This window comes from Microcaecilia unicolor, chromosome 8 (assembly GCF_901765095.1).
Source record: "Microcaecilia unicolor chromosome 8, aMicUni1.1, whole genome shotgun sequence".
In the NCBI taxonomy this organism is placed as follows: domain Eukaryota; kingdom Metazoa; phylum Chordata; class Amphibia; order Gymnophiona; family Siphonopidae; genus Microcaecilia; species Microcaecilia unicolor.
In genome coordinates, this window is record NC_044038.1 from 198,281,584 (window position 1) to 198,305,904 (window position 24,321).

Here is a 24,321-nt window from a genome sequence, read left to right on the forward strand (position 1 = left end):
TTTTGGTATCACAGTGGTATTACAATGCTTCTCTTGCAACTCGATTCATGATATCATGGCACAGAGGTGATAATATTTTGCTGCAGTATAACACTATAGTGGGTCACAGTCAGGGAATTGTTGGTTTCTTTACATTACTATGCTCTGTCTAATGTACTACAGTGCTCCTACATTTGCATATGTGAGCTTGCATGCTAAATTAGCTGCTAGCAGGTGTTAAGTAGTATAACGCATGCTACTGGTCTATTTCTATTGTAATCTTTGTACTGTAATTTCACTGCCAATGTGTGACAGCAAAGCAAAATTATCTAAAGCAGCTCATTGGCTATGAATGCATGCCTAAACAACACATAAGAAACAGTTTGCAAATTCTGTTTTACAAAAAAATATATATATTAAACTAGACTCCAGGGAGGTGCAGTTTATCTTTTCTTGATAAAGTCTGTAGAAAGCCTTTTGCATGTTGGTTTGCCACTAAAGACCCTGTTTACTAAGGTGTGTTAGTGTTTTTAGCTTACCTACACTTAGCACACGTGCTAACCATGTAGGCACCTATAGGGATATTGTAGGCACGTACATGGTTAATGCATGTTAAAAATGTTAACGCGCCTATAACGTTGCTTAGTAAACAGTTGTGTACATCTAGCACAAGTTCAGCATGCCTCTGTGTATAGGAGACCCGTGACTTTGGTGCACATGAATATGGTGATAGTCTGCTCATTATGTGACTCCAGGGACTGTACAGAGGTGGTGCACAGTTGGCTTTTTATGGGTATACCAGGTTTTAGATGTGGGATTTACACAGCAGCTGCTCAGGGCTGGTTTGCTTGTGACTCATTCTTTCTCTCTGAACAGTCAGAAGGTGAGTTTGAAGGAGCGAGTATTCTCCAGCCCTCGTGGTGTCACCTCCAAGGGGAAAGGTTCTCCACAAGGTCAGAGCATTCGCAGGTCCCCTAGTGCTGACCAGAGCATCGACGACAGTCCCAGCAAAGTGCCCAAGAGCTGGAGCTTCGGGGACCGTAGTCGCAGCCGGCAGGCATTCCGCATAAAGGGTGCCGCATCACGACAAAACTCGGAAGGTGAACAGCTTGTACACTTTTTTACACAGACTCTGGTGAGGCTGTTGGTTTTTCGACAAATGTGAATTGGAAACTCAGAGCACTAAGGATTGGCTGAGAGTAAGCTTAGAGTGATAGAGATGCAGTTGTGCAAACGGTTCAGAGGACTTGTATGAGAGGCTTTGTATACTCTCTGAAGCTATCCTGCAAAAGACAGCAATGGGGACCCATTTAAGAACCACAGACTAATGTTCAGAAAACAGTGCTGTTGCAATGCAGGTCCAAGCGATGTGTGTTCTTCCTATCTGTACACAAAGCTTGGGGCATTTAAAAAAAACAAACAAACATAAAAACACAGAAATATGACTTTTAACAGCATAAGGTTCCTGCACTGCCAACACTAAAGCCTCATTGTATAGATGACAAACAATACTAATTATGGAAATTTCATAGCCAGGGTCATAGTTAAACCTTGGTGTGCCTTTGTATTACCCTTTTCCGAACTGCTGTATGTATTTCTGTTTATGGTAAAAGTCTGGCATTTGGTTGCTATTTAACATGATTTGGGATCTGACTGTATAATTTCTCAGCTCTGCTTTTGCACCCAGAAGTAAGTCTCCCCGGAGAGGACATTGCAGATGACAATAAGAGCTGCACCTGTGAGTTTGTGACAGAGGATTTAACCCCTGGACTCAAGGTCTCCATCCGGGCTGTGTGGTAAGAGACAGAGGAAAGCTAGAAAGAGGGTTTCCCTGCTATGTAGCAGGATCACATGGTCATCGTAATAGGCCACCTAAATATGCCTGAAGAAAGGTTCCCTAACAACTGATAATTTTATACTAAATTCATATACGGTTACTTTAAAAAAAACAATACACCCTTTACCAGGTCAGTGCAAAGAACATCTTTGCATAAGAAGCCCTCTCATTGTCTAAGAAAGTCTCACAAACATTTGCCATATTTCACTCCTCAAACAAAGGAAGATGGGTAAGATAGTTGAGTGAAGGTTTGCCCATATTGGGTGCCATCTGTCTGATGTCCATCTGCGACCTCTTTCAGTGCACCAGAGGGTCTCACTCAGGTCTCTGGTGCACCCAACCCCTCATTTTCACTATTTCCATTTTCATTTATTTTTTCATACATAACTCTGTGCGCATGCATGTGACAGATTCAGGATCCATAATTTTCCTCATGACTCAATGCATTTCATTATGGCTACATGTGTGGCAAAATGTTCAGTACAGAAGGGGACCAGAGCATTCAGGTTAATGGATGTTTCCAGTTAATGAGAAGTCACCTTCTGCAGCACAGCTGGATCTCCCCTTTCATCCATTATGACTCTGGGCGACTCCATTGCAGCCCAATCCTGCTTCCTTCCCCATGTGGTTTGTCCTGGCCTGGATGGCAGGCTCTGTATTTTGCAAACCAGCAAATTGTTTACCATTTCTGTGGCACCAGATGACTGAAGAAATTTCTCTGAAACTAAGCCATGCCAGAGGAATAGCTGGAAGGAGCCAGATAGAAAAGTGTGATGCCCACAAGTCAGGAGGCAGGAGGAGGGTGGGAGGAAAAGTGGTGTTTGTGCCATGGAGGAGGACTAGGCCAAGCCATGGGACATCCCTTGGAGATAGTCATTTGTTAAATGAGAAAGGATCATAGCATGAGGACTCTGATTTTTACCCTAATTCTATAAGCTTGCACGCACAAGTCTACGCTTAGTGAGCAAAGTTGCACGAGCAAGTTATAGAACACTGTTAGTTACTTGCATAATTTAATAATGAGCTGCTAATTGAAGCTAGCCAATTACTGACTATAAATAGTACTAATTTATGCTAATTAGCAGTTATGCATGTAACTGCCCCTTAGTCAAGACTCTACAAAGTGTGCGCGCAAAATCTATAGTGTCCAGTTGCAAGTGGACATGGATGTGGGAGGCGCATGGGCAGGTCAGGGTCTACCTGACGCTTGCAAGCAGGGGTTAAAAAATGCTGTCAGTTATGTGCTTGGCAGCAGTTAGGTACAAGTATTTATACCAGCCTTTGAACTAGTGTATATGCTTACGCCTAAAGTTAGACGTGTAACTTAAGATTTTGCTAGTGTTCTATCATGCCATTACATGTGGAAATGTCGATCTAGAATTTGCATTTAGTGCCCATCATCCCAGCATCTATCTTTAGGTGACCTTTTAAAAATTACCTCCTTTATGGGTAGCAGAAGTTTCCAGTTAAAGGATCTTCAGATAAAAGGTGCTGAACTGTGATGCCTTATCTCAGCCAGAGTCAAAAACTATCTTGCATCAGTAGTACTGATTCAGTACAAAAGGTGCTTTCCAGGGGCCTGGCTGAAAATTTCTTCCACTTGTGGGATGTATCAGGGCCTTGCTCTGTGTGCTTTCCTAGGTGTTCTCCACAAGTGTTATTAACTTGGGACACATCCTCAGGTGTGGCTGTGTTTATGAATGATACCCATTTCTTTTCCACAGGTCCATAGCAACCAGGCCCTCCCCATACCCCTCCATGCTTGTGGTAACACACAAAACATGGAAATATAAATAAACTGCAATATTAGAAACATCTATTGAATGGTTCAAGACTGATATTTTCTTGCTGCTAAACATATGTGACCATCTGTGGTAGATGTATTCACCCATAGTTGGCATGGCTGCTGGGTGCAAAGGTTTTCACATTTATTAATGACATCTGGACATGAGTTTTGATATATGTATGTTAATTGTGGATTGCATGTCCCAAATCTGACTGTAGCTAGTCATGAAGCCTTTTCTCAGAATGTGATCCTGACACTTCCCTCTTCTCTCTTACAGTATCATGCGATTTTTGGTCTCCAAGCGGAAGTTCAAGGAGAGCCTGCGACCCTACGATGTCATGGATGTGATTGAGCAGTACTCAGCCGGACATTTAGATATGCTCTCACGCATTAAGAACCTGCAATCCAGGCAAGACACCCACCCATACACACCTCCCACCTTTCTTTTTAATAGTAGCTGTGCTCCAGGTTGTAGTACATTGATACAGGAAAAGGAGGAAGCACTGAGCAATTGAAGATAGATTGAAACTTGCTCCCAAGAGCTGATTTTTCACTTTAGCAAATGGTATCTATGTCAACAATCAGACTGCTAAAGATTCATAACTCCACAGTAGATATGAGTGACCCATGATTTTTCCAAGTTTCCTGTACTGTTGTATCTCTTGATACCTAGCCTTATAGATGAGGTTAGCTTCTTTATGGACTGGTTGGACCTAGAAATGTTTCCCACAATGAGTAGATATAATAAGTGACTGTGCTGGGCTGTAGCTGTGGCAGGACTAGATGTGAAATAAGTAGCCAACACCAAATGGCAGGATACTGCCTGAACCCTTTCAGGGTCTGTGGAGTAGGAGCTCAGGTCACACACTTCAGTTTCATGGTGATAGCTGAATGACGTGGGCTTGCTCAATCTCAAGTTTTATTCCATTCTACTTGCATACTTGTTGCTGCTGTTGTTGTATATCTCATTCTGATTACTCTAGAGAGATGTGATAATTACAGCTCAGGTACTGCATAATCATCTTGGGGATGATTCACCCGTACAGTTTGTACAATCCATTTGATGAACAGCTCTGAAGATTTAGGGTTTATGAAATATTTATTCAGGGGATTTTCAGAATAGACAAACATCAGTTCAGCAACTTGGAAAATGGAGTTTAGAGATGCAGGAGCTAGCTCCATATAGGCACAGAGCTGGATTTAAGATTTCAGTATCTATAAGTAGGACCGGTCGGTGAGGGCACTGTTCCTCCCTGGTAACATGGAGGACTGAGAGAGATCCCCTAGAGGGAGTATGGATGATGGACCAGAGGGGCATGGTGGTATTTCTTTTGAAGTGACACAGGTGGACAACCTTAATGTAAGTGAAAGAAGGCTCCCTTTGGTCTTGGTAGATGGCACTTTCAACATTTAGCATCCTAGACCAGTGATCTTCACTATTTTTATGTTGGCACAAAGACCTCAACGTGATAGCCAGGAGCAGCGCTGGATAAAGTGGTTAGTGTCCTAGGTGATGGGGGGGGGGGAGGGATTCCCTCTCCAGTGATGTAGTAAGACCAATTGCTCAGGCACAGTCAGAGCAATAGGTGTAATTCAACAGAAGTTTGATGTTCCAGACTCTCTCTCTCCCTTAGATCATCTTGTCTCCCCTAACCCAGATTTCCCCCAACACTGTTTTCTCCCAATATATACTCTCCCTCAACCCTATCCTAACCATTCTCAACTCCCACCAGCCTCTCCTCCCAGTCAGCTACCATCATCCTGTCCACAATCCCTCCAAACTGGGTCTTCCCCTTAATGCCCCATGACTTTTCTTGGATTTTTGCTGCAGGAACTGCCTCTGGAACAGCTTTTCTGTTTCCTTCCAGCTTTATGTGGCACTTGGTGAGCTTGATCTTTGTGGTGTCCAGACTTCTTCATTGTTTGCAGTCTTGGAAGAATAAAGTGGGAGTTTGTGTGTTCTATAACTAAAACTCACTGATGGGCCGAAGCTCAGAAGCAAAAGCAGGTGCTAGACGCTGTTAGCGCCTTACTAAACACCTGTGTTTGCTACCACCCCATGATCAGAGCCCCCGGGCATGTTAAACAATGTGCTTTGGGCTCTGAATGCAACTAGCATGCAAATGCATGCAAAACAGGGCTCTTAGTACAAGTAGCATTCAAATGCATTCTAAATGTATTCCTCCCCAATGATCAACAAGCAGCACGCCAAACAGTGGCATGCTGTCCGCAGCAAACCCTATGCCAGGTCGGAGCTGGTGTTAGTATTTGCAGACCATTGGGGAGGAATGGTGAGCCCTGTCCAGCATGCATTTGCATGCTAGCAGGCCCCCATTCCCCCCAATGCAGCACCCCCCCCCCCCCCACAGGAGCAGGAACCTTGACCTGACCCCCCCCCCCAGTGACACAGGTTCAGGGGGGGCTGGAGATCCGGTGGGTATCCAGCCCCCCTAGAATCCCCCCCAAATGGAGCCCTGGTGGCCCAGTGGGCCCCGAGTCAATCCAACCCCTGACTTGGTGGTCTAGCAGCCCTTCCACACCCCCTACCTTTGTTGGATGTGGCCTCCTTTCTCTTCCATCGGTGCTGCCTCAAAAATGGCGGTGCCCAACCCAGCCCAGTGCATCTTGGGATGCACTGGGTGGGGCTTCACACCATATAAGGATGTACTGGGCAGGGCTGGGTGCTGCCATTTTCAATGGAAGAGGAGGGAGGCCACCTCCCTTCTCCAACAAAGGTGGGGGGTGGGGAAGGGCTGCTAGACCATCAAGTCAGGTAGGCTCTATTTGAGGAGATGGTAGGGAGGGTTAGGGGGGCTGGAGACCCACTGGATCTCCAGCCACCCACGAACTTGTGTCATGGGGGGTCAGAGGGGACTAGAGGTCTGCTGGACCTCCAGCCCCCGTGTTGCTTGGTTTGGGGTGGGGGTACTAGGCCACCAGGGCCATACTGTTTGGGGTCTGGTGGCCCCATGGACTTCCAGCCCCTGTGTTTGACAGGTCTGGGCTTTTGACAGCCCAGACCTGTCAAACAAATGTGGGAGGAATCCTCCACACTTTACCCTATGATCAGAGATAATAGCATGCTTAAATTTGCATGCTGTTATTTTGATCATAGGGGCGGTAAAGCCCCACGCTGTTCCAGAGCTATTTTTAGAGCACTGTGTGGAACAGCACAGGGCTTTTGAATATCTGCCCATGAGAGATGTCCAGTCCTGAAGGAATGCAGAACAGTTGTTTTGGAGACAATACCATCAGAAACCTCTGGACAAGGTGAAGGAGGGGAGGGAAGAATGTATTACTGAAAGAAAAGAGTTAGTGAGCCAGTGGGGGTCACTGCTGATTCCTGGGCCTTGCAATGAAGACCTCTGCCCAATACAGTTGCCTAGGTTGCTTATGCCCATCTCTAAATCCAGGCTTGCTATACATCCCATTAATACTTTCCATTACACCCCTGAACTGACCCATTAGAACCACATGAATTCACCTCTATGAGCACTCCACCCTGAATATAGTTACTCCTCCTCACGGCAACAGAACCTTTGCTGCACAGCTCCCACCCACCTCAGGGCAGAAGAACCTTTGCAGCACAGCTCCCATTCTCTTTTCTTCTCCTGTCCTGCTGCCTTCTGTTCCTTGCCACTTTCGTATCAGATTCTGACAAAAAGCAAAATGGTGGATCAGAGATTGCCATGGGTCCTTTGTCAGGAGCCTTTCTCTACATTTTTAAGAGACTACCACTTTTACCTGCTGGGATGTGCACCACTTGTCCTCTCAAAAGTACTTGTCAGACCACATCAGCATCCTAACAGTGTCACCAGGGCCCACACAAAAGGTAAGCAAGATAGGGGGTGCCATGATGCCAGTGGCGTACCAAGGGGGGGGGCAGTGGGTGGCGGTCCGCCCCGGGTGCACGCCGCTGGGGGGGTGCCGCGCGCTTGTCGGCTCTTCGTTTTCATGCTCCCTTTGCCTGGAAGAGGTTACTTCCTGTTCCGGGGCAGAGGGAGCATGAAAATGAAGAGCCGGCAGGGGCGCGGCACCCCCCCCCCCCAGCGGCGTGCACCCAGGGGGGATTCTTTCGCCGGGGGATCGGGGGTTCTTTCGCAGGGGGGGCGTTGCGCTGTTCCGGGGGGGGGGGGTGCTGCACCCGGGGGGCGGGGCACATCGGCGATCTGCCCCGGGTGTCAGCCCCCCTAGGAACGCCACTGCATGATGCCACTGCTGCTCACCTCCTGCGTGGCCCCTGAACTGTTATGTCATCAGTGTGGAGACCCTGAATTCCAGTCATCCAGATTGACACTTAGTCCAGTGCTCCCCCATTCTATAACAGGTTGCCAAATTTGTGGCACACTCAAATGTATAGAATCCTAGATTCTATGCATGGAAGTGCACACTTATGTGAATAAATCACAATAGTGGGACCAACTGCTTTTCTATAATTATGCTCTAAAATGGCATAGCATGTAATTGTAAGGGGGAAAGCTACAGAAGAGGGTCATGAGCAGGGCAGAGGTGGGGCTGATATTTCTGTGCTTAACATAGCATGCTATAAATTACATGCGTAATAGTCGCATTCAGGCGGTAACATTTATGCCAGTCATAGAATTGTTATGTTTATTTATTTATTCAAACATTTGTTATACCACCAAATGATCCTAGGATATCAAGGTGGTTTACAATAAAATGTAATCAGCTGAACATAAAAGAAAAATATAAACACACATTGACAATATACAACATGGAAAGGATATGCATAGCATAACCTATATCATAATTGTTATAAAAGGTTAGTGCTAGTATTCTATAACAGCATTTACATATGTAAGTGCTGTTATAGAATAGGCTCACAGTCCATTTAAAATGGGTGCCTAAATTGTGGTACCCAATCATAGAATAGTCCCTATGGTGTCCCATACAAAGCACACATACCTCTCCTTGTCACATTCTCTCTCACATACATGCATTACCTATACCCACAATTCCATAGTGTCTCCAAAGGATTAGTTCATACTTGTGGGTTGTGCCCATCTACCAGCAGGTGGAGATAGAGAGCAAATTAGAACCTTGCCATGTAAGGCTGCTGTGCACTAGATTTAATTCAGTATTTCTATATCTCCACAGGCACTGTGCAGCTCTCTCTCAAATTTGTGTGGTGGGCTCCTGTTTCCTTTCTGAGGTTTCAGTTGAGCTTCTGGCACAAAGGCTTTATAAGTTGGCCTTTTGGGTGTAAACCTGGTGGTGCCAGGACCCACATCTTCCTACCACCACCATCTCCCCCCTTTCCTTTAGTGGGCTCCTGGCCTTTTTTTTTTAATTGAGATTGCAAGATTTTACAAATAAATACAAACTCCAAAGTAACATCACTACTCCTTATAAATAAAGCATCTAACATCCAGCTCATTAAACCTAGGAAATAGGTGCTAAGCCAACATATAGAGGGACAAATGTACTGTAATCAAAAACAAAGAAGCTGAGTATGAAGTGAGAAGAATTAAATTGAACCTGTTCCATGAAGAAGAAAAAAACAAAACAAGGCCATGTCGGCAGAGGTTCTGACTATTTTTGAAGCTTGAAACTTAGTAGCTTTATTTTTTACTGCAATGCTATTCAAACAAAAAAATTCTTGAAAAATCATTTTGGATCAATGACAATTTATACTCTGCTGCTTAAGATAAGTTGATTCTGCAACATTTGTGTTGTTATTTCTAAGATCCATACTACTAAAATGACATGTTACAAAAGTAGTTTAAGACATATGAGTTGCATGATGCTGGGAACAGTTTGGATGTGCTTTAACATCCCTGCACATTAAGATTTTGTCCTATTTATTTGACCACGGTATCTAAGCAGCACCACTAGCTGTATGCCGTGGAGAGGCATAATCGAACGGGGCGCCCAAGTTTTCATGAGGGCGTCCTCACAGGACGGCCCCGTAAAGGGGCGGGGCAACCTGTATTATTGAAACAAGATGGGCGTCCATCTTTTGTTTTGATAATATAGTCGGGGATGCCCAAATCATGAAATTTAGATCGACCTTAGAGATGGTCGTCCTTAGGTCGTTTTTGAGATGGTCGTCCCCGGTTTTCTGCGATAATGGAAACCATCTCAAAAGCGACCAAATCCAGGCCATTTGGTCATGAGAGGAGCCAGCATTCATAGTGCACTGGTCTTCCTCACATGCCAGGACACCAACCGGGCACTCTAGGGGGCACTGCAGTGGACTTCAGAAAAAGGTCCCAGGTGCATAGCTCCCTTACCTTGGGTGCTGAGCCCCCCAAACCCTCCAAACCCACAATTACACCACTACCATAGCCCTTAGGGATGAAGGGAGGCACCTACATGTGGGTACAGTGGGTTTGTGGTGGGTTTTGGAGGGCTCACATTTACCACCACAAGTATAACAGGTGGGGGGGGGGGGGTGGGCCTGGGTCCGTCTGCCTGAAGTACACTGCACCCAAAACAACTGCTCCAGGTACCTGCATACTGCTGCAATGGACCTGAGTATGGCATTTGAGGCTGGCAAAAAGTATTTTAAAACTTTTTTTATGGTTAGTGTCCATCTTCAATCTGGCTTTCGCCCACTTCACTCGACACATCACTGCGGAAACCCAGGCCAAAGTATTGGCCTGCTTATCCGACATTGCTGCCTGGATGTCCAACCGCCACCTGAAACTGAACATGGCCAAGACCATACTTCTTGTCTTCCCACCCAAACCCACTTCTCCTCTAACTCCACTCTCTATCTCGGTTGATAACACCCTCATCGTCCCCGTCTCATCTGCCCGCAACCTCGGTGTCATCTTCGACTCCTCCCTCTCCTTCTCTGCACATATCCAGCAGATAGCCAAGACCTGTCGCTTCTTCCTCTATAACATTAGCAAAATCCGCCCTTTCCTCTCTGAGCACACCACCCGAACTCTCATCCACTCTCTCGTTACCTCTCGCCTTGACTACTGCAACCTACTCCTCACTGGTCTCCCACTTAGCCACCTATCCCCCCTTCAGTCCGTTCAGAACTCTGCTGCACGTCTTATCTTCCGCCTGAACCGATACACTCATATCACCCCTCTCCTCAAGTCACTTCATTGGCTTCCGATCAGGTACCGCATTCAATTCAAGCCTCTGCTACTAACCTACAAATGTACTCGATCTGCAGCCCCTCCTTACCTCTCAACCCTCATCTCCCCTTACGTTCCTACCCATAACCTCCACTCTCAAGACAAATCCCTCCTTTCAGTACCCTTCTCCACCACCGCCAACTCCAGGCTCCGCCCTTTCTGCCTCGCCTCACCCCACGCGTGGAACAAACTCCCCGAGCCCATACGCCAGGCCCCCTCCCTGCCCATCTTCAAATCTCTGCTTAAAGCCCACCTCTTCAATGTCGCCTTCGGCACCTAACCTCTACACCTCTACCCAGGAAATCTAGACTGCCCCAACTTGACACTTCGTTCTTTAGATTGTAAGTTCCTTTGAGCAGGGACCGTCCTTCTTTGTTATTTTGTACAGCGCTGCGTAACCCTAGTAGCGCTCTAGAAATGTTAAGTAGTAGTAGTAGTAGTTAGTGACCACTGGGGGAGTAAGGGGAGGTGATCCCCAATTCCCTCCAGTGGTCATCTGGTCAGTTCGGGCACCTTTTTGTTGCTTGGTCGTGAAAAAAAATGGACCAAGTAAAGGTCGCCCAAGTGTTTGTCAGGGATGCCCTTCTTTCTCCTAAGCACGCCCCAGTCCCGCCTTTGCTTACACTGCCAACACCCCCCGTGAACTTTGGTCATCCCTGTGACGGAAAGCAGTTGAGGCGCCCAAAATTGGCTTTTCGATTATGCCGATTTTGGTGACCTTGCGAGAAGAACGCCCATCTCCCAATTTGTGTCGGAAGATGGGCGCCCTTCTCTTTCGAAAATTCACCTGATAGTCTCTAAATGCTCCTATTGCACTTTTGCACCTTTTAATTGTATTGGACAGCTAGCGATATTACAGAACTGCTTCAGTGTAGAGGAATAGCCTTATAATTAAAGCAGTCAACTGACAGTGAGCATAGAGATCCAGTGGTTGCTGGTTTAAGTCTCACTGCAGCTTGCCACCAGTAGTGCACAATGTAGATTGTAAGCTCTGTCGAGCAGGGACTGTCTCTTCATGTTCAAGTGTACAGCGCTGCGTATGTCTAGTAGCACTATAGAAATGATAAGTAGTAGTAGTAGTAGGTACAAAACCAGCCATATTCCACTACACCATGTAGCTCTGGCTCTCAGCCATACTAGTTATCTCCAGTGCACAGCCATGCCTATCAGTTTTAGTGCACTGCCACATCAGCCAGTTCTTGACTCGGCTATAAAATGGCTCTGGCTTAGGCATTGGACAGCTGAGGTGGCTTCTAAGTCTTCTGTTTGGAGAAGATCTAGAAAAGTTGGTTAAAGACCTAGGGGACTCCAAGTCTCAGAGACTGCCAGAGGACAAGCCTAAAGGTTCATTTTTTAAAAATCTATTTGTATTAATGAGAAATTCAGCAAGCAAGAAAACAATCAAGTATAAACAACCAAAATCAGTGAAAACCATACACAACATTTTTTTCCGTCACCTCTGTTTCCATTTTTTCTTTCCAGCATCTCATCCCCATCCCCATCCCCATGCCCCCTCCCAATCCCAAACCCAAGAAAAATACTGTCCAATATTCCATGGGATCTGACATGTGAACACTCCACCCACTCCCACCTTATCATGACTAACCCCAGATAACCCGTAAAAACAAAATATTGAACCACATCTCCTGATTGAACTAAAACAAGCTTATATAAGAACCATGAGTAAAATCCATTATAAAAGTCCTAATGTACACTGGCAAAATACACCAAAGAAAGAAAGCAAAGAATAAATAGTCCAAATTGACGAAAACTATTTGCAGATCCAATGCCTGCAGAAGCAGCTACCTAAGTTCCAACAACAGCTGGGAGAGTTTTAATAAAAGGTTTTGCTGCCTCCACAGAGGTGAAAAAAATGGGTTTGACCATCATAAAGAATCCAAAGTCATGCTGGGTAAAGAAAGACACATGAATGTTCCGAACATAAAGTTCAGTACATAGGGGAGCAAAAGCTTTTTGCTGAGTGTGCAGTTTAGTAGTATAATCCTGGAAACATAAGACTTTCTGATTATCATAATCCAAACATTGCCCACCATGCAAGGCTTTCAGGACAGCTCGCTTGCACCCTAGATGCAAAACATGAAAAACAATCACCCTAGGACATGCATGACCACCTGTCCCAGAGCCTAGATGATGGACCCATTCAACTTTAAAAGGATCCTCAAGAGATGCCCACTGCAAAGATTGGGGTAGCCAAGTCTCTAGGGTTTTCAACAAATCTTCATTCTTCAAAGACTCAGTAAGGCCCACCAGGCACAGGTTATTGCTCCAGGCTCTGCCCTCCATATTGTCCATCTTGTGTTCCATCAACATCCATCTGCTGGATGCTGAGGCAAAGCTGATCCATATTGTGCAATGCACTCAGAGCCCCAGCTACCAGTGCTCCCATGTGATGTTGCTGTACATCAAATTCCAAATCCATATTATCCAAATGTTCATGAGCCTTGATTCTGTCATGTAGTTGCTGTAGTTTGACATCCAACTCAGCTTCTAGTGTAGCCCACACTTCTGACGCAATCTCCTTAGACCATTCAGAACATACTGAAGGACTCTGCCACCATCTTAGCTTCAGCTCCTTGTGATTTCTCCAGAGCCCTACGGATCAGTCTCCATTGCAAAATCAAAATCCTCAAAACCTTCATCACTTCGAACCAACAAGCACAGCAAAAGGAAAGGAAACTTTATTATTCATTTCTTGAAGAAAAATATGCAGGATATGTGGTTGATCTGGTAGGGAAATGGAGGAGCCAAGCCAAAATCCTACTCTTGCTCTAGGTGCCATGTGATCTGCCCAAAGATTCTTTTAAATCCTCTTAGTCTCATCTTAGGTTTTGTGAGGCCCACTGCTAGAGACCAGGCAAATCTAACTTTCAGCATTCCCACTTCCAACAAAGACAAGCCTTCTTTCATGCTGACAGAAAGAACTCGGCTTCAAACTCCAGGTGTACCAATGCTTCCTATGCCTCCTAATGAGGTCTTGGTTCACTCCTCGGGTTTCATCATAGCAGGATACCTCTCCAGGTTCCATGAGGAGTGGACCAAAATTAGGTCAGACCAATATGTCTTGGAAATAATAAAGCAGGGTTCAAACTGGAGTTCTCCCATTCCATTGCAGATTTTTTCTTGCAATCTCCATGCCAGCTTATTGGGAATCTGGAGCTTTTTGTCTGCTTCAGTAGTTCCAAGGCCGATGGTTCCAATTGAAGCATCTTCATACATCAACCTTCTAGAACTCAGAGATATTTGAAAATCATTGCTTTCTTTTGCTCATCATCTTTGAGGGAAGCTAGTGAAGACTTTCTCATACAACATGACTGAGGTTTCCTATGTCTTAAGGCAGTGGGGAGCCAAGAATGTTCATCTAGCCACAGAAGCACAGATCCTTTTCTGCTGTGCTGAGATCCACATTCCTCTAATTTCAGCAGCTCCTATTGCAGAAACTCTGAATACTCAAGCAGATTTTCTCAGCAAACTTTTTCTGGATCTGGGGAAGTGGCATTTATTGACAAAAGCATTCCATCAGATTACGTCATGTTTGGGAGTTCCAGGGATAGATCTAATGGCATCCAGGAGGAATGCTCAAGTCCACAGATTTTTCAGCCATTGGAAGGATTGCAATGTGAAGGGTACAGATGCTCTTCTACAACAGTAGCAAACAACAGACCACCTATATGTTTTCCCTCTATGGCCAATGTTAAGCAGAAAACTTCTTTGCATTGATCATCATCCAGGGAAAATGATCCTTGTAACTCTGGATTGGCCAACATGTCTTTGGTTCGCATATCTGATACAGTTGAAGATTGATACACCACTATATCTACCCAATTATAAAGGTCTTCTGATTATGGGGTCCAATTCCAATAGACAATTCCTCCTGGTTTGGTCCTATGGCATGGCTTTTGAAAGGTCACGTCTAAAGAAGGAAGGTTATTTGGAATAAGTCATTGCTACTCTTCAGCAAGAACAAAAAAGATCTACTTCTACTACAGATGATCAGGTATGGAGAACCTTTGAATCTTGGTGTTCAGAAAGAAATCTTATCTCATCTAAAGTGTCACTGCCCCAAATTCTGCCTTTCTTCAAGAAGGGCTTAAGAAAGGTCTTTGCTTCAATTGCCTCAAAGTTCAGGTAACGGAACTGGCTTATTTTTGTGGTCGTATCCAGTAGTCTTCTTTGGCAGCACATTCAGATGTTGTCTGTTGTGTAAGGGGTGTCGATTACCTTAGACCTCAATTTAGACAGGTCTGTCCTGAATGGAACCTTAATTTCATTCTTAAGGCCCTTAAAAAAACCTTTGTGAACCCCTAATCAAAAAATCCTCTTAAGGATCTTACTTTGAAAACGTTTTTCTTAGAAGCTATGTCTTCAGCCAGAAGGATCTCAGAGCTTCAATCCTTATCTTGTAGAGACCCCTTTCTGTGTTTTACTAAAGCTGGGGGGTCTATCCATATGGTCCCTCCCTTTTTACCTAAGGTGGTTTCTGCTTTTCATGTTAACCAAATTCTGTATTTACACTCCTTTTCTGAAGAGGATTGTGGATAAGAATTTTCCTCCTTGCATCTTCTTGATGTTAAAAGAGTTCTTTTATGCTATTTAGAGGTCACTAATGATTTTAGGTGTTCATTTCATCTTTTTATTCTTCTCTGTGGACCCAAAAAAGGTTTGTGTGCTTCTAAAGTGATTATAGCTCATTGGTTAAAGTACAATCCAGCTTATAATTGAAAAAGAAAAACGCCTATATTGCGACCCAAATCGGGAGATTGACGTTTATCTCACAAAAACAAATAAAGCGGTATAATCGAAAGCCGAATTTGGACGTTTTCAACTGCATTCCGTCGTGGATGCGGACAAAGTTGATGGGGCGTGTCAAAGGCGTGGTGAAGGCGGAACTGGGGCGTGGTTATTGGCCGATCAGAGATAGGCGCCTTTCGCCGATAATGGAAAAAAATATGTGTTTTTAGCGAGAATTTAGGGCACTTTTCCTGGACCCTGTTTTTCCACGAATAGGGCCCCCCCCAAAAGTTCCCTAAATGACAAGATGACCACTGGAGGGAGTCGGGGCTGACCTCCCCTGACTCCCCCAGTGGTCACAAACCCCCTCCCACCACAAAAAATATGCCGTTTCACAACTTTTTATGTTCACCCTCAAATGTCATACCCACCTCCCTGGCAGCAGTATGCAGGTCACTGGAGCAGTTATTAGGGGGTGCAGTGGATGTCAGGCAGGTAGACTCAGGCCCATCCCGCCCACCTGTTACACTTGTGCTGGTAAATGGGAGCCCTCCACACCGCCCCCCAAACCCACTGTACCCACATGTAGGTGCCCCCCTTCACCCCTTAGAGCTATAGTAATGGTGTAGACTTGTGGGTGGTGGGTTTTGAGGGGGATTTGGGGGCTCAACACCCAACGGAAGGGTGCTATGCACCTGGGAGCTCTTTTACCTTTTTTTTTTTTTTTGTAAAAGTGCCCCCTAGGTTGCCCAGTTGGTGTCCTGGCATGTGAGGGGGACCAGTGCATTACGACTCCTGGCCCCTCCCATGAACAAATGCCTTGGTTTTATTCGTATTTGAGCTGGGCGCTTTCATTTTCCATTATCGCTGAAAAACAAAAACCCAGCTCACAAATTGTAGAATAAAACATGGACGTCTATTTTTTCCCAAAATACGGTTCGGTCCGCCCCTTCATGGACCCGTTCTCGGAGATAAACGCCCATGGAGATAGACATTTTCGTTCGATTATGCCCCTCAATATCTCTTCAGCCTGTTTCTTAGCAGAGAAAAGAACTCCCTTCCATCTTAACACTCATTCTACAAGAGGCTATCTGCTTCCTTAGTGGAAGCCCATACTGTTCTGTAGATAAAATTTGTAGGGCTGCCACACAGTCCACATTTCATAAATTTTCTAAGCATTATCTTCTAGATATGGTTGCTAGGGCAGAAGCTTTCTTTGGAGCTTCTGTTCTTGGGAAAGAGTTATCACTTTCCTTTCCAACTTGAGGACTACTTTTATACATTCCACAAGTATGGAGTAATCCTTTGGAAACACTAAGGAAAAATTAGTTCTTACCTGATAATTTTCTTTCCTTTAGTCTCAAAGGATTAGTCCAGATCCCACCCTTCTCTTCTCCTGTTTTGTTGGATGATTTGTTGGTTTTATTGTTTCTTGGGCACAAGGTTAGTGTTGTTTGTTCTTCAAAGTTTATAAAAACTTGTTAAAGTGGCAGAAGTTCTAATTCTTTCAATTAACTTCTTACTGCTTGGCTGTGCAAATACTGAATGGAACTTAGTGCACAGCAGCCTTATGTGGCAAAGTTCTAATTTGCTCTCTATTTCCACGTTCTAGTAGAAGGACACAACCCATAAGTAATCATTTGGGAATAAAAGAAAGACAATTATCAGGTAAGAGCTCATTTTTCCATATACATGCATCCCTCCTGAACTACTATTCACAGTGGCCTCCTTTCTGGTTTCAGATTAGAGTAATTGACCCCTTTGTGTAGCTGAGTTGCAGTAGCACTGTTTTTGATTGCAAATGTAATGGGATATTTAATCTTCAGAATAAGTACATAGAAATAAGGCACTATGGAATGAAACAACACAGAAGGGGAACAGAGCATTCAGGTTAGTGGAAGGAACCTGTTGACCTTGCTCCAGGTTCTCTGTAGACTGAAATTGAGTTGTCAGTTGCCAGAACATCTCTGTACATCTCAGTTAAATCTTCATGATTTTGGTTTTCAGCCTTCTTTCCTTGTTATGTCCAAATACTTTTGATTTGTTTTCACTTAGATCTATTGTCTTCAATAAATCAGTCAGAACTCTCATAGCTGTTCAAATTAGATGCTAGCCAGGTGCAATTGTATCATTAAGCAGTTATCAGGTACCATCAGGTGGTAAATTTTGGGGGTCAGCTGCAAGTGTCCCCAAAATGTTGTTGCAGTGGCTGCCTCCATTTCTTTCCACTGGTGGAGGCAACTTTTCTTTTTCTGCTCCAATGAGATGATGCCATTATGGGGGGGGGGTTGGAGCACAAGAACCCCCAAACACAAATTAGAAGTGGCAGAAGCAAAAGAGAATGAGAGCACTGACCTTATATCCTGTGTATGCATTCAGAATCTGCCAGTCCCACGGGAAATCTGCATCGGAGTGAGCAGAACCAACAGACACTGACCATGTACACAGGCCCCAAGGCCCCACACTGCCCTTTTATTTCACTTCTGCTGTGGACCAGGAAGCATGACAATGACAAAAATGGTGGCAGGAATAAGGGAAAGGAAAGTGAGGGCAGTGTTGAACTGAGAAGTGAACAGATGGTTGAAGATAGATGGGTGGGGGAGTGAAGGAGAGATGCTGGGCTGGGAACTGAGGGAATGATGGACAGACGAGAAAGGAAGAGGCAGGGAGATTCTGAATACAAAATGGAAAAGAGAGGGAGAGATGTTGGAAATGGGGATGGAATAAATACAGAGGGAGATGCTTGGCATGGAAGGGAACAGAAAAGAGGTAAAGATGCTGGACACAGGTGGGAGGGAAGAGATGTCTGACATAGATAGAGGGGAAAGGAACAGAGGGGAGATACTGGACACAGATGGGGAGAGATGAGATGAAGAGCTATACATAGATTCAATAGAAGGAGGCAGCTTGAAGACTGGATGGTGATGAGAGGTAAAATCTGAGCAGAGGCTGAGAAATGGAAGAAAGCTGAAGGTGAAAGATTAATGTGAAAGATGGAAGTAAAGACAAGTGGAGAGAAAAGAAATAGCAAATGGAAAGGAGACTCAGTGAATAGGGTTAAGAGACAGCATAGAGGAAAGCAGAAATCAGAGAGTGGTACCACATGATTAGAAAAATAAAATCACCAGACAGCATAGGTAGAAAAAGTAATTCTATTTTCAATTTAATGAATGAAGTATGTCAGTTTTGGGAATTTACATCTGTTATCTTTATATTTTTCACAGTATGGAAGGAAATGCATCTCTTTCTCCGTTGTACTGTATGCTGGCTTTTTGGGGCTTCAGTTTAACCTTTGTCTACATATTTGTACTATTAGTTTGAGGTCTCTTGTCCTATATTTGAAGAGGGGCTATATATGTTCTACATGTGTGATTGAGGCCAGGTGTTCTGTTAGCATTGAGTGTCTGTAGGGATCTGTAGTAATGTGACTTGCTCAGTTTTCACAATAGATGTATTAATGTTCTAGGGCCCACTGCAATATTTCTGGTGCTGCCATTTCCTAGGTAGGTCCTTGTGTTGGTTTTGGAAGTTGGTGCTATTACAAAATGGTAGATGTTTTCAATAAATCATAAGTGAATGTTTAGGGCTTTGTATTACATCACAAGGTGCCTGGTACTAGAGAGGTTTATTTTGCGGCTACTAAGATGACATCATAATCAGGTATTTATTTTGTATGGTGAGTTTAATGGGGAAATATCCTTACTCTGCAACCATTGTTGTATGAGGAGGGCTTCTGTGGATGCAGAATATAGGTTTATATTAACAACATGATGGCACAGTGAGGTGAGTGTGTGTGTGAAGGGGGGGGGGAGGGGAATGTCAGTATATCTTATGTTAGAGTTCCAGTGTACATAACCTAACTGCAACCTTTTTTGCTGCGTATAATCAGCATTTGTAAAGTTTTCAATTTTTATAGTATATAGCGTAGAAATATATGTTGCATTCTTTTTTCTTGGGGCAACTCTTTGACCAATGTTGTGAGTATGGGGATCTTCTCACCCTTCTGTCTGACCTCAGAGGGGTCCTCCCTTTTTGGGGGAGGGTGCCTCTCATCCATTGCCTCAGACAGAATGCTTTGAGCTGCCCCTTCTGCTAGCACTGCTAATGTTATTCAGTATGCAAACCTGAACTGGGAGAATATCACTTTTTAACATTTTTGGAAGTGATATTGCTGAAGGGCTTTCTGGTAAGGTTTGTCTCCTTGCGGATGATACAAAAATCCACAAAAGAGTAGACATCCCTGATGTTGTGGAGAACATGAGGAAGGACCTAGTGAAGCTTGAAGAATGGTCCAGCATTTGGCAGCTAAGATTTAATACTAAAAAATGCAGGGTCATGCATTTAGGCTGCAAAAATCTGAGGGAATGGTACAGTCTAGTAAGTGAAGAACCTTTAGTTATTTATTACATTTGTACCCCATATTATCCCAAGCAAGTTTGGGTTCAATGTGGCTCACAGTAAAGTTGATAAGTCCAAGTTACATTAGATATACTATCAGAAATGTATGTGAATGCAATGTAATTAATAAGGATAGAATGCAGTAGAATCAACAAGAATAGAACATCTTAATGATTATACACTGAATCTGTTGCTTTCTTCACTGAGAGATGATCTTATCAAGTATATTTTTAGCAAATTGCGAAATATGAAATAGTCATTTGTATGACATAATCGCTTGGGAAGATTCCATCTCTTAGAACATTGATAAGATAATCCAGTATTATGAATTGCTTTATATTGAAGTTTATTGCAATTTGGGAAGTGGAGACAAGGAAGTCTCTGAAACATTTAGATGCATTACGTATTGGCAACTCAGTAAAGTTCTGCCTATAAGATGGAGGTAGGCCATATATAATTTGATATGCAAATACGCATAATTTGAATGTGATGCATGAAAGAGGAGCAGACTTGAGTGTGATTGTATGTGATGATCTTAAGGTGGTCAAACAGGCAGAAAAAGCAATGGTGAAAGCTACAAGGATGCATAGGGAGAGTAGGGAAAAAGAGGTAATAATGCCCCTGTATAAATCTCTGGTGAAACGTCATTTAGAAAATTGTGTAGAATTTTGGAGACCACATCTTCAAATAGATACAAACAGGATGGAGCTGGTTCACAGGACGACTACTTAAATGGTCAGTTGTCTTTATAATAAAGCATATGGGGACAGATTAAAGATCTCCATATGTAGATTTTGGAAGAAAGGCAAGGAAGGGGAGATATGATAGAATTATTTAAATACCCACTTGACATAAATGCACAGGAGGTGAGTGTCTTTCAATTGAAAGGAAGCTCTGGAATGAGAGAGCATAGGATGAAGGTGAAAGGGGATAGACTCAGAAGTAATCTGAGGAAATACTTCTTCATGGAAAGGGTGGTAAATTCATGGAACGGCCTACCAGTGGAGGTGGTGGGGTGGAGAAGAAAAATGTATCTGAATTCAAGAAAGCTTGGGACAAGTGCATAGCATTTCTAAGGGACTGAAAGGGAGAGCAGATGGCATGGATGGGCAGACTGGATAGGCCATGAGGTCTTTATTCATTTTTCTCTGTTTCTAATATTCCAATCTATTCCAGAATTGATGCAATATTTCAGGTGGGAATCTTTGAGTATGATACACACTATAAAGTGGTATAGTTGAGAGAGCATACTGCTTCACTGCTCTTACCTAGGATCTGGCAGGTGATCAGAAGAGATTAATGCTTTGCTGTAATCTACTTTCTTGTTTTTCAAAAGGAATATATTTCAAATTCTTGTCAGTTTTCTGTTCTCTCTGTTTCTGTGGCTCTCCTATGGACCTCTTTTTTGCCCCTCCCTCTTGCTTCATCTGCATTTTGCTAGTGTTTTTTTTTCTATTTACTTTGCCAGGATAGATATGATTGTGGGTTACCAACCCCCTTCAACTCCCCGGCATAAGAAGTATCCATCCAAAGGAGCCATGCCTAAAGAGTCACCCCAATACTGTCCTAGGTTAGGATTGCCAAATGCCTCTTTATCTGCAATTCTGTTTGTTTTTATTTTCCTTTATGGCAAACCCCTTTCAAACCAGGTCACACAATGGCTTCTGTCTCTTTTTCATACTCCTTTAAGCTGTGATTATGCAGAGCTACAGTGGTGCTTTGCTACTCCTAATGAGTTTGAGAATATGTCTATTTCTATTCATCTAGGACCAAAACTTGTTCTGCCTGGTACCTGTCTCCAATATTCATTATAAGATGAACCCATTGACCTCCATCCTTTAATTGCTCTGAAAGTTCTTCCTGTGTATGATAGATCTTGGGCTGTGTTACAGTGAGATCTAGAATACTCCATGTCAGAGTCACTGATCCTTAGATAGTAAGCACAGAGTTAGAGATGTAGGCAAATAGTTCTGGTTTATGATTTATTTCATTTATAACTCACCTTTTTCCAAGGTGGAGTACAAACCTCCCCCCCCCCCCCCCCCAAAAAAAAAAAAAAAAAAAGTGGTTGGGTACTTTGCACCTGTAATTGGAGGGGGCAGATGAGAAGAGAATAAAACAGCAGATATACACTTGAAATGTCTGGCCATGTCCATTAGAATATAAGACATGCCATGCAAGGTCTGATAACAGGTTCCTTGATCTTGGCAGCAGCCTGTCTCTACCAGTGCCCAATCCAGCTATGCTTACAGTCTTGACCACATCATCTGGCAATAAATTCCATTTGAGTTATTTACTCCCCTGACATACACACACCTATGGGAATATCTGTTTTAAGTATATGCTCTATGAAAGCCTGGGTATGCATGCAACTGCCAGCAAGATGGCAATTTTCAGCCAAGTCTGGGTGATAGGCTCAGAAAAAATTCCCCAGAGAGTTGATAAGCGCCACAGAGAAGAAAAGTACATCTTGCTAAGGATGCATATTATGGAATAAATACAGAGGGAGATAAATGAAAAACTTTGCTTTATTTTCTTAGGGTCCCTTTTACTAAAGGTTAGTGCATGCTAACAGACATTAATGTATGCTATACCTGTGAGCTATATGGCACTTAGAGAATGCTAATATCTGTTAGCACATGCTAAGCTTTAGTAAAAAGGTCGCCTTAGAAAATAAAAGGGTGTATTAACTAATAGGTCATGCTAATGCCATCAATGTGTATTATTTATTGGAGGGCCCACTGAATAAAATATACCCTGCAGTAAATAACTCACATTAACAGTATCAATACATATTAATTGATAATAAATGGTCTTCAAAATGAAAAAAATAATCCCGTAGGGGTTTATTTCATTTTCATTACAGAAATAAAAACAACTTGAAGATTAAAAAAGTGAGCCTCCCTCATCCCTTGTTCCCTGCCTACTCCATCTGTGGAGTCACTGTAGTCAAAATGGGGAGGAGTGGTCCCCAGTCACTCCTGCTTCACTGGGTCCTGTTTTCAAAATGGTGCAATCTAGCTGCAAAAGTAGTGCCCTTTTCTTGTACTAAGAGTTCACCATTTTGCTTGGAGCAGTCAATAATCACAGAGAGATCCCAGGAAGCAATGATAGCACTCTCTGATTACTGTCTAAGGAAGCAATGACTCTTGGAGGACAACATGAAAGTGCTCTGAATTCTGATCTGTTTCTGCACTTGACTTTCCTAGTCAGCCCTGCTCATTCGTTAATTTTCCCTAAATCCTCAATGAGTTGAGGTGCTCCATGACAAGCAGCACTGTAATGTATCAGAGCTGAAAATCAACAGTAACCCCTGACCTCTCTGGTGCTTGTTATTCTCTCTGCTGTAGCATCAGTCTGGAAAACTATTGCCATAGTAACATGCTTAAGAAATAACTGCACACCTTTCCAAAGAAGCTGTTTTAGATATATGGCTGCTAATATCACAAGTGCATTTTTATGGTCTGATATGAAAAGCAGTTGAGCAGTGGCCTGTTGGAATTTGACTGTATAAGCAGCATCCAAAGTAGCATAAAATAGGGGGCAGTGGTGAGTTTGTGTCACCGTAATGCTGGTAATGTCAGCGTGACATTTTAGTAGATGAATACTATTAGGATTATCAAATCACCCACTGTACTTTGAGTGGTATAACCCAAGGGTATCAGCTTATGGAGAGGTCTTATTAGCTTCAGCTTTTTCAAATGTTTCTAATCCATCCATATCACTATAAAAAGGTGCAGTGGATGGAAAAGAAACATGCTCATGCCATGTCCAGACATAGCCAAAACAGAAAAAAAAAACCATCATATCAAGAGTCATTACCAAAACAAATGGCCCTTAGAGGAAAATTTAGTAGCTTTAAAGGCTTGTACCTTTAAACATCCATTAACCAAATTTTTAAAATTTAAATTTATAAGCTGCCTAGTTCCAAGTCATATCTCTACCCACCTACTTTAATGATTTCAGCTGAGCTTTCCAATTTGCCCATAAATGGAGTCCCCTGCTAATGAGAAGCACTACGACTGGACTAGAATTAAAAATAAATCAGACTATGAGAAGGAAGCCATGTGTCAACTGAAGAGGTTTTGCTGATATGCCTGAATTCTATTCAGAAAAGTGGTACTAAAGTTTTCTATTCTTTCAGCAGTCTGTCTGTTTATTTTTCCTCTCTCTGCTTTTTTCTTTCCTTTGTTCTCTTGCTGTTGGGCAGTGGATTATAATAGATTTCCCTTATTCTGTTTTGTGCATGCACGCATGAGGCTTAAGCATGAGCGACTGTGCAGTCTGGCTGGTGCTCTGTGCTGCAAAGAAAACAAAGAGGAGAAGAAATCTAAAAGCCAAAAGTGCCCTGCACTGTGGCTGGGCACATAAAGCACAGCTGTCCATGGCTCCAGCACAGCCAGTTAGTGCTCTCATAGTCATGTACACCCCACTTTGGGGACCTGCTTTACAGGGAG

At 43.5% G+C, this 24,321-nt stretch overlaps 1 protein-coding gene across 1 annotated transcript in view; it reads left to right on the forward strand.

Annotated features, from left to right (window-relative positions):
• The window catches only part of KCNQ2 (potassium voltage-gated channel subfamily Q member 2), a 157,083-nt gene that overhangs the window by 119,005 nt on the left and 13,757 nt on the right, over positions 1-24,321 (forward strand). The window contains exons 12-14 of the mRNA XM_030213450.1: positions 856-1,079; positions 1,667-1,775; positions 3,880-4,011. Coding sequence (XP_030069310.1) covers positions 856-1,079; positions 1,667-1,775; positions 3,880-4,011 — 465 coding nt within the window. The remainder of the gene's footprint in view (positions 1-855; positions 1,080-1,666; positions 1,776-3,879; positions 4,012-24,321) is intronic.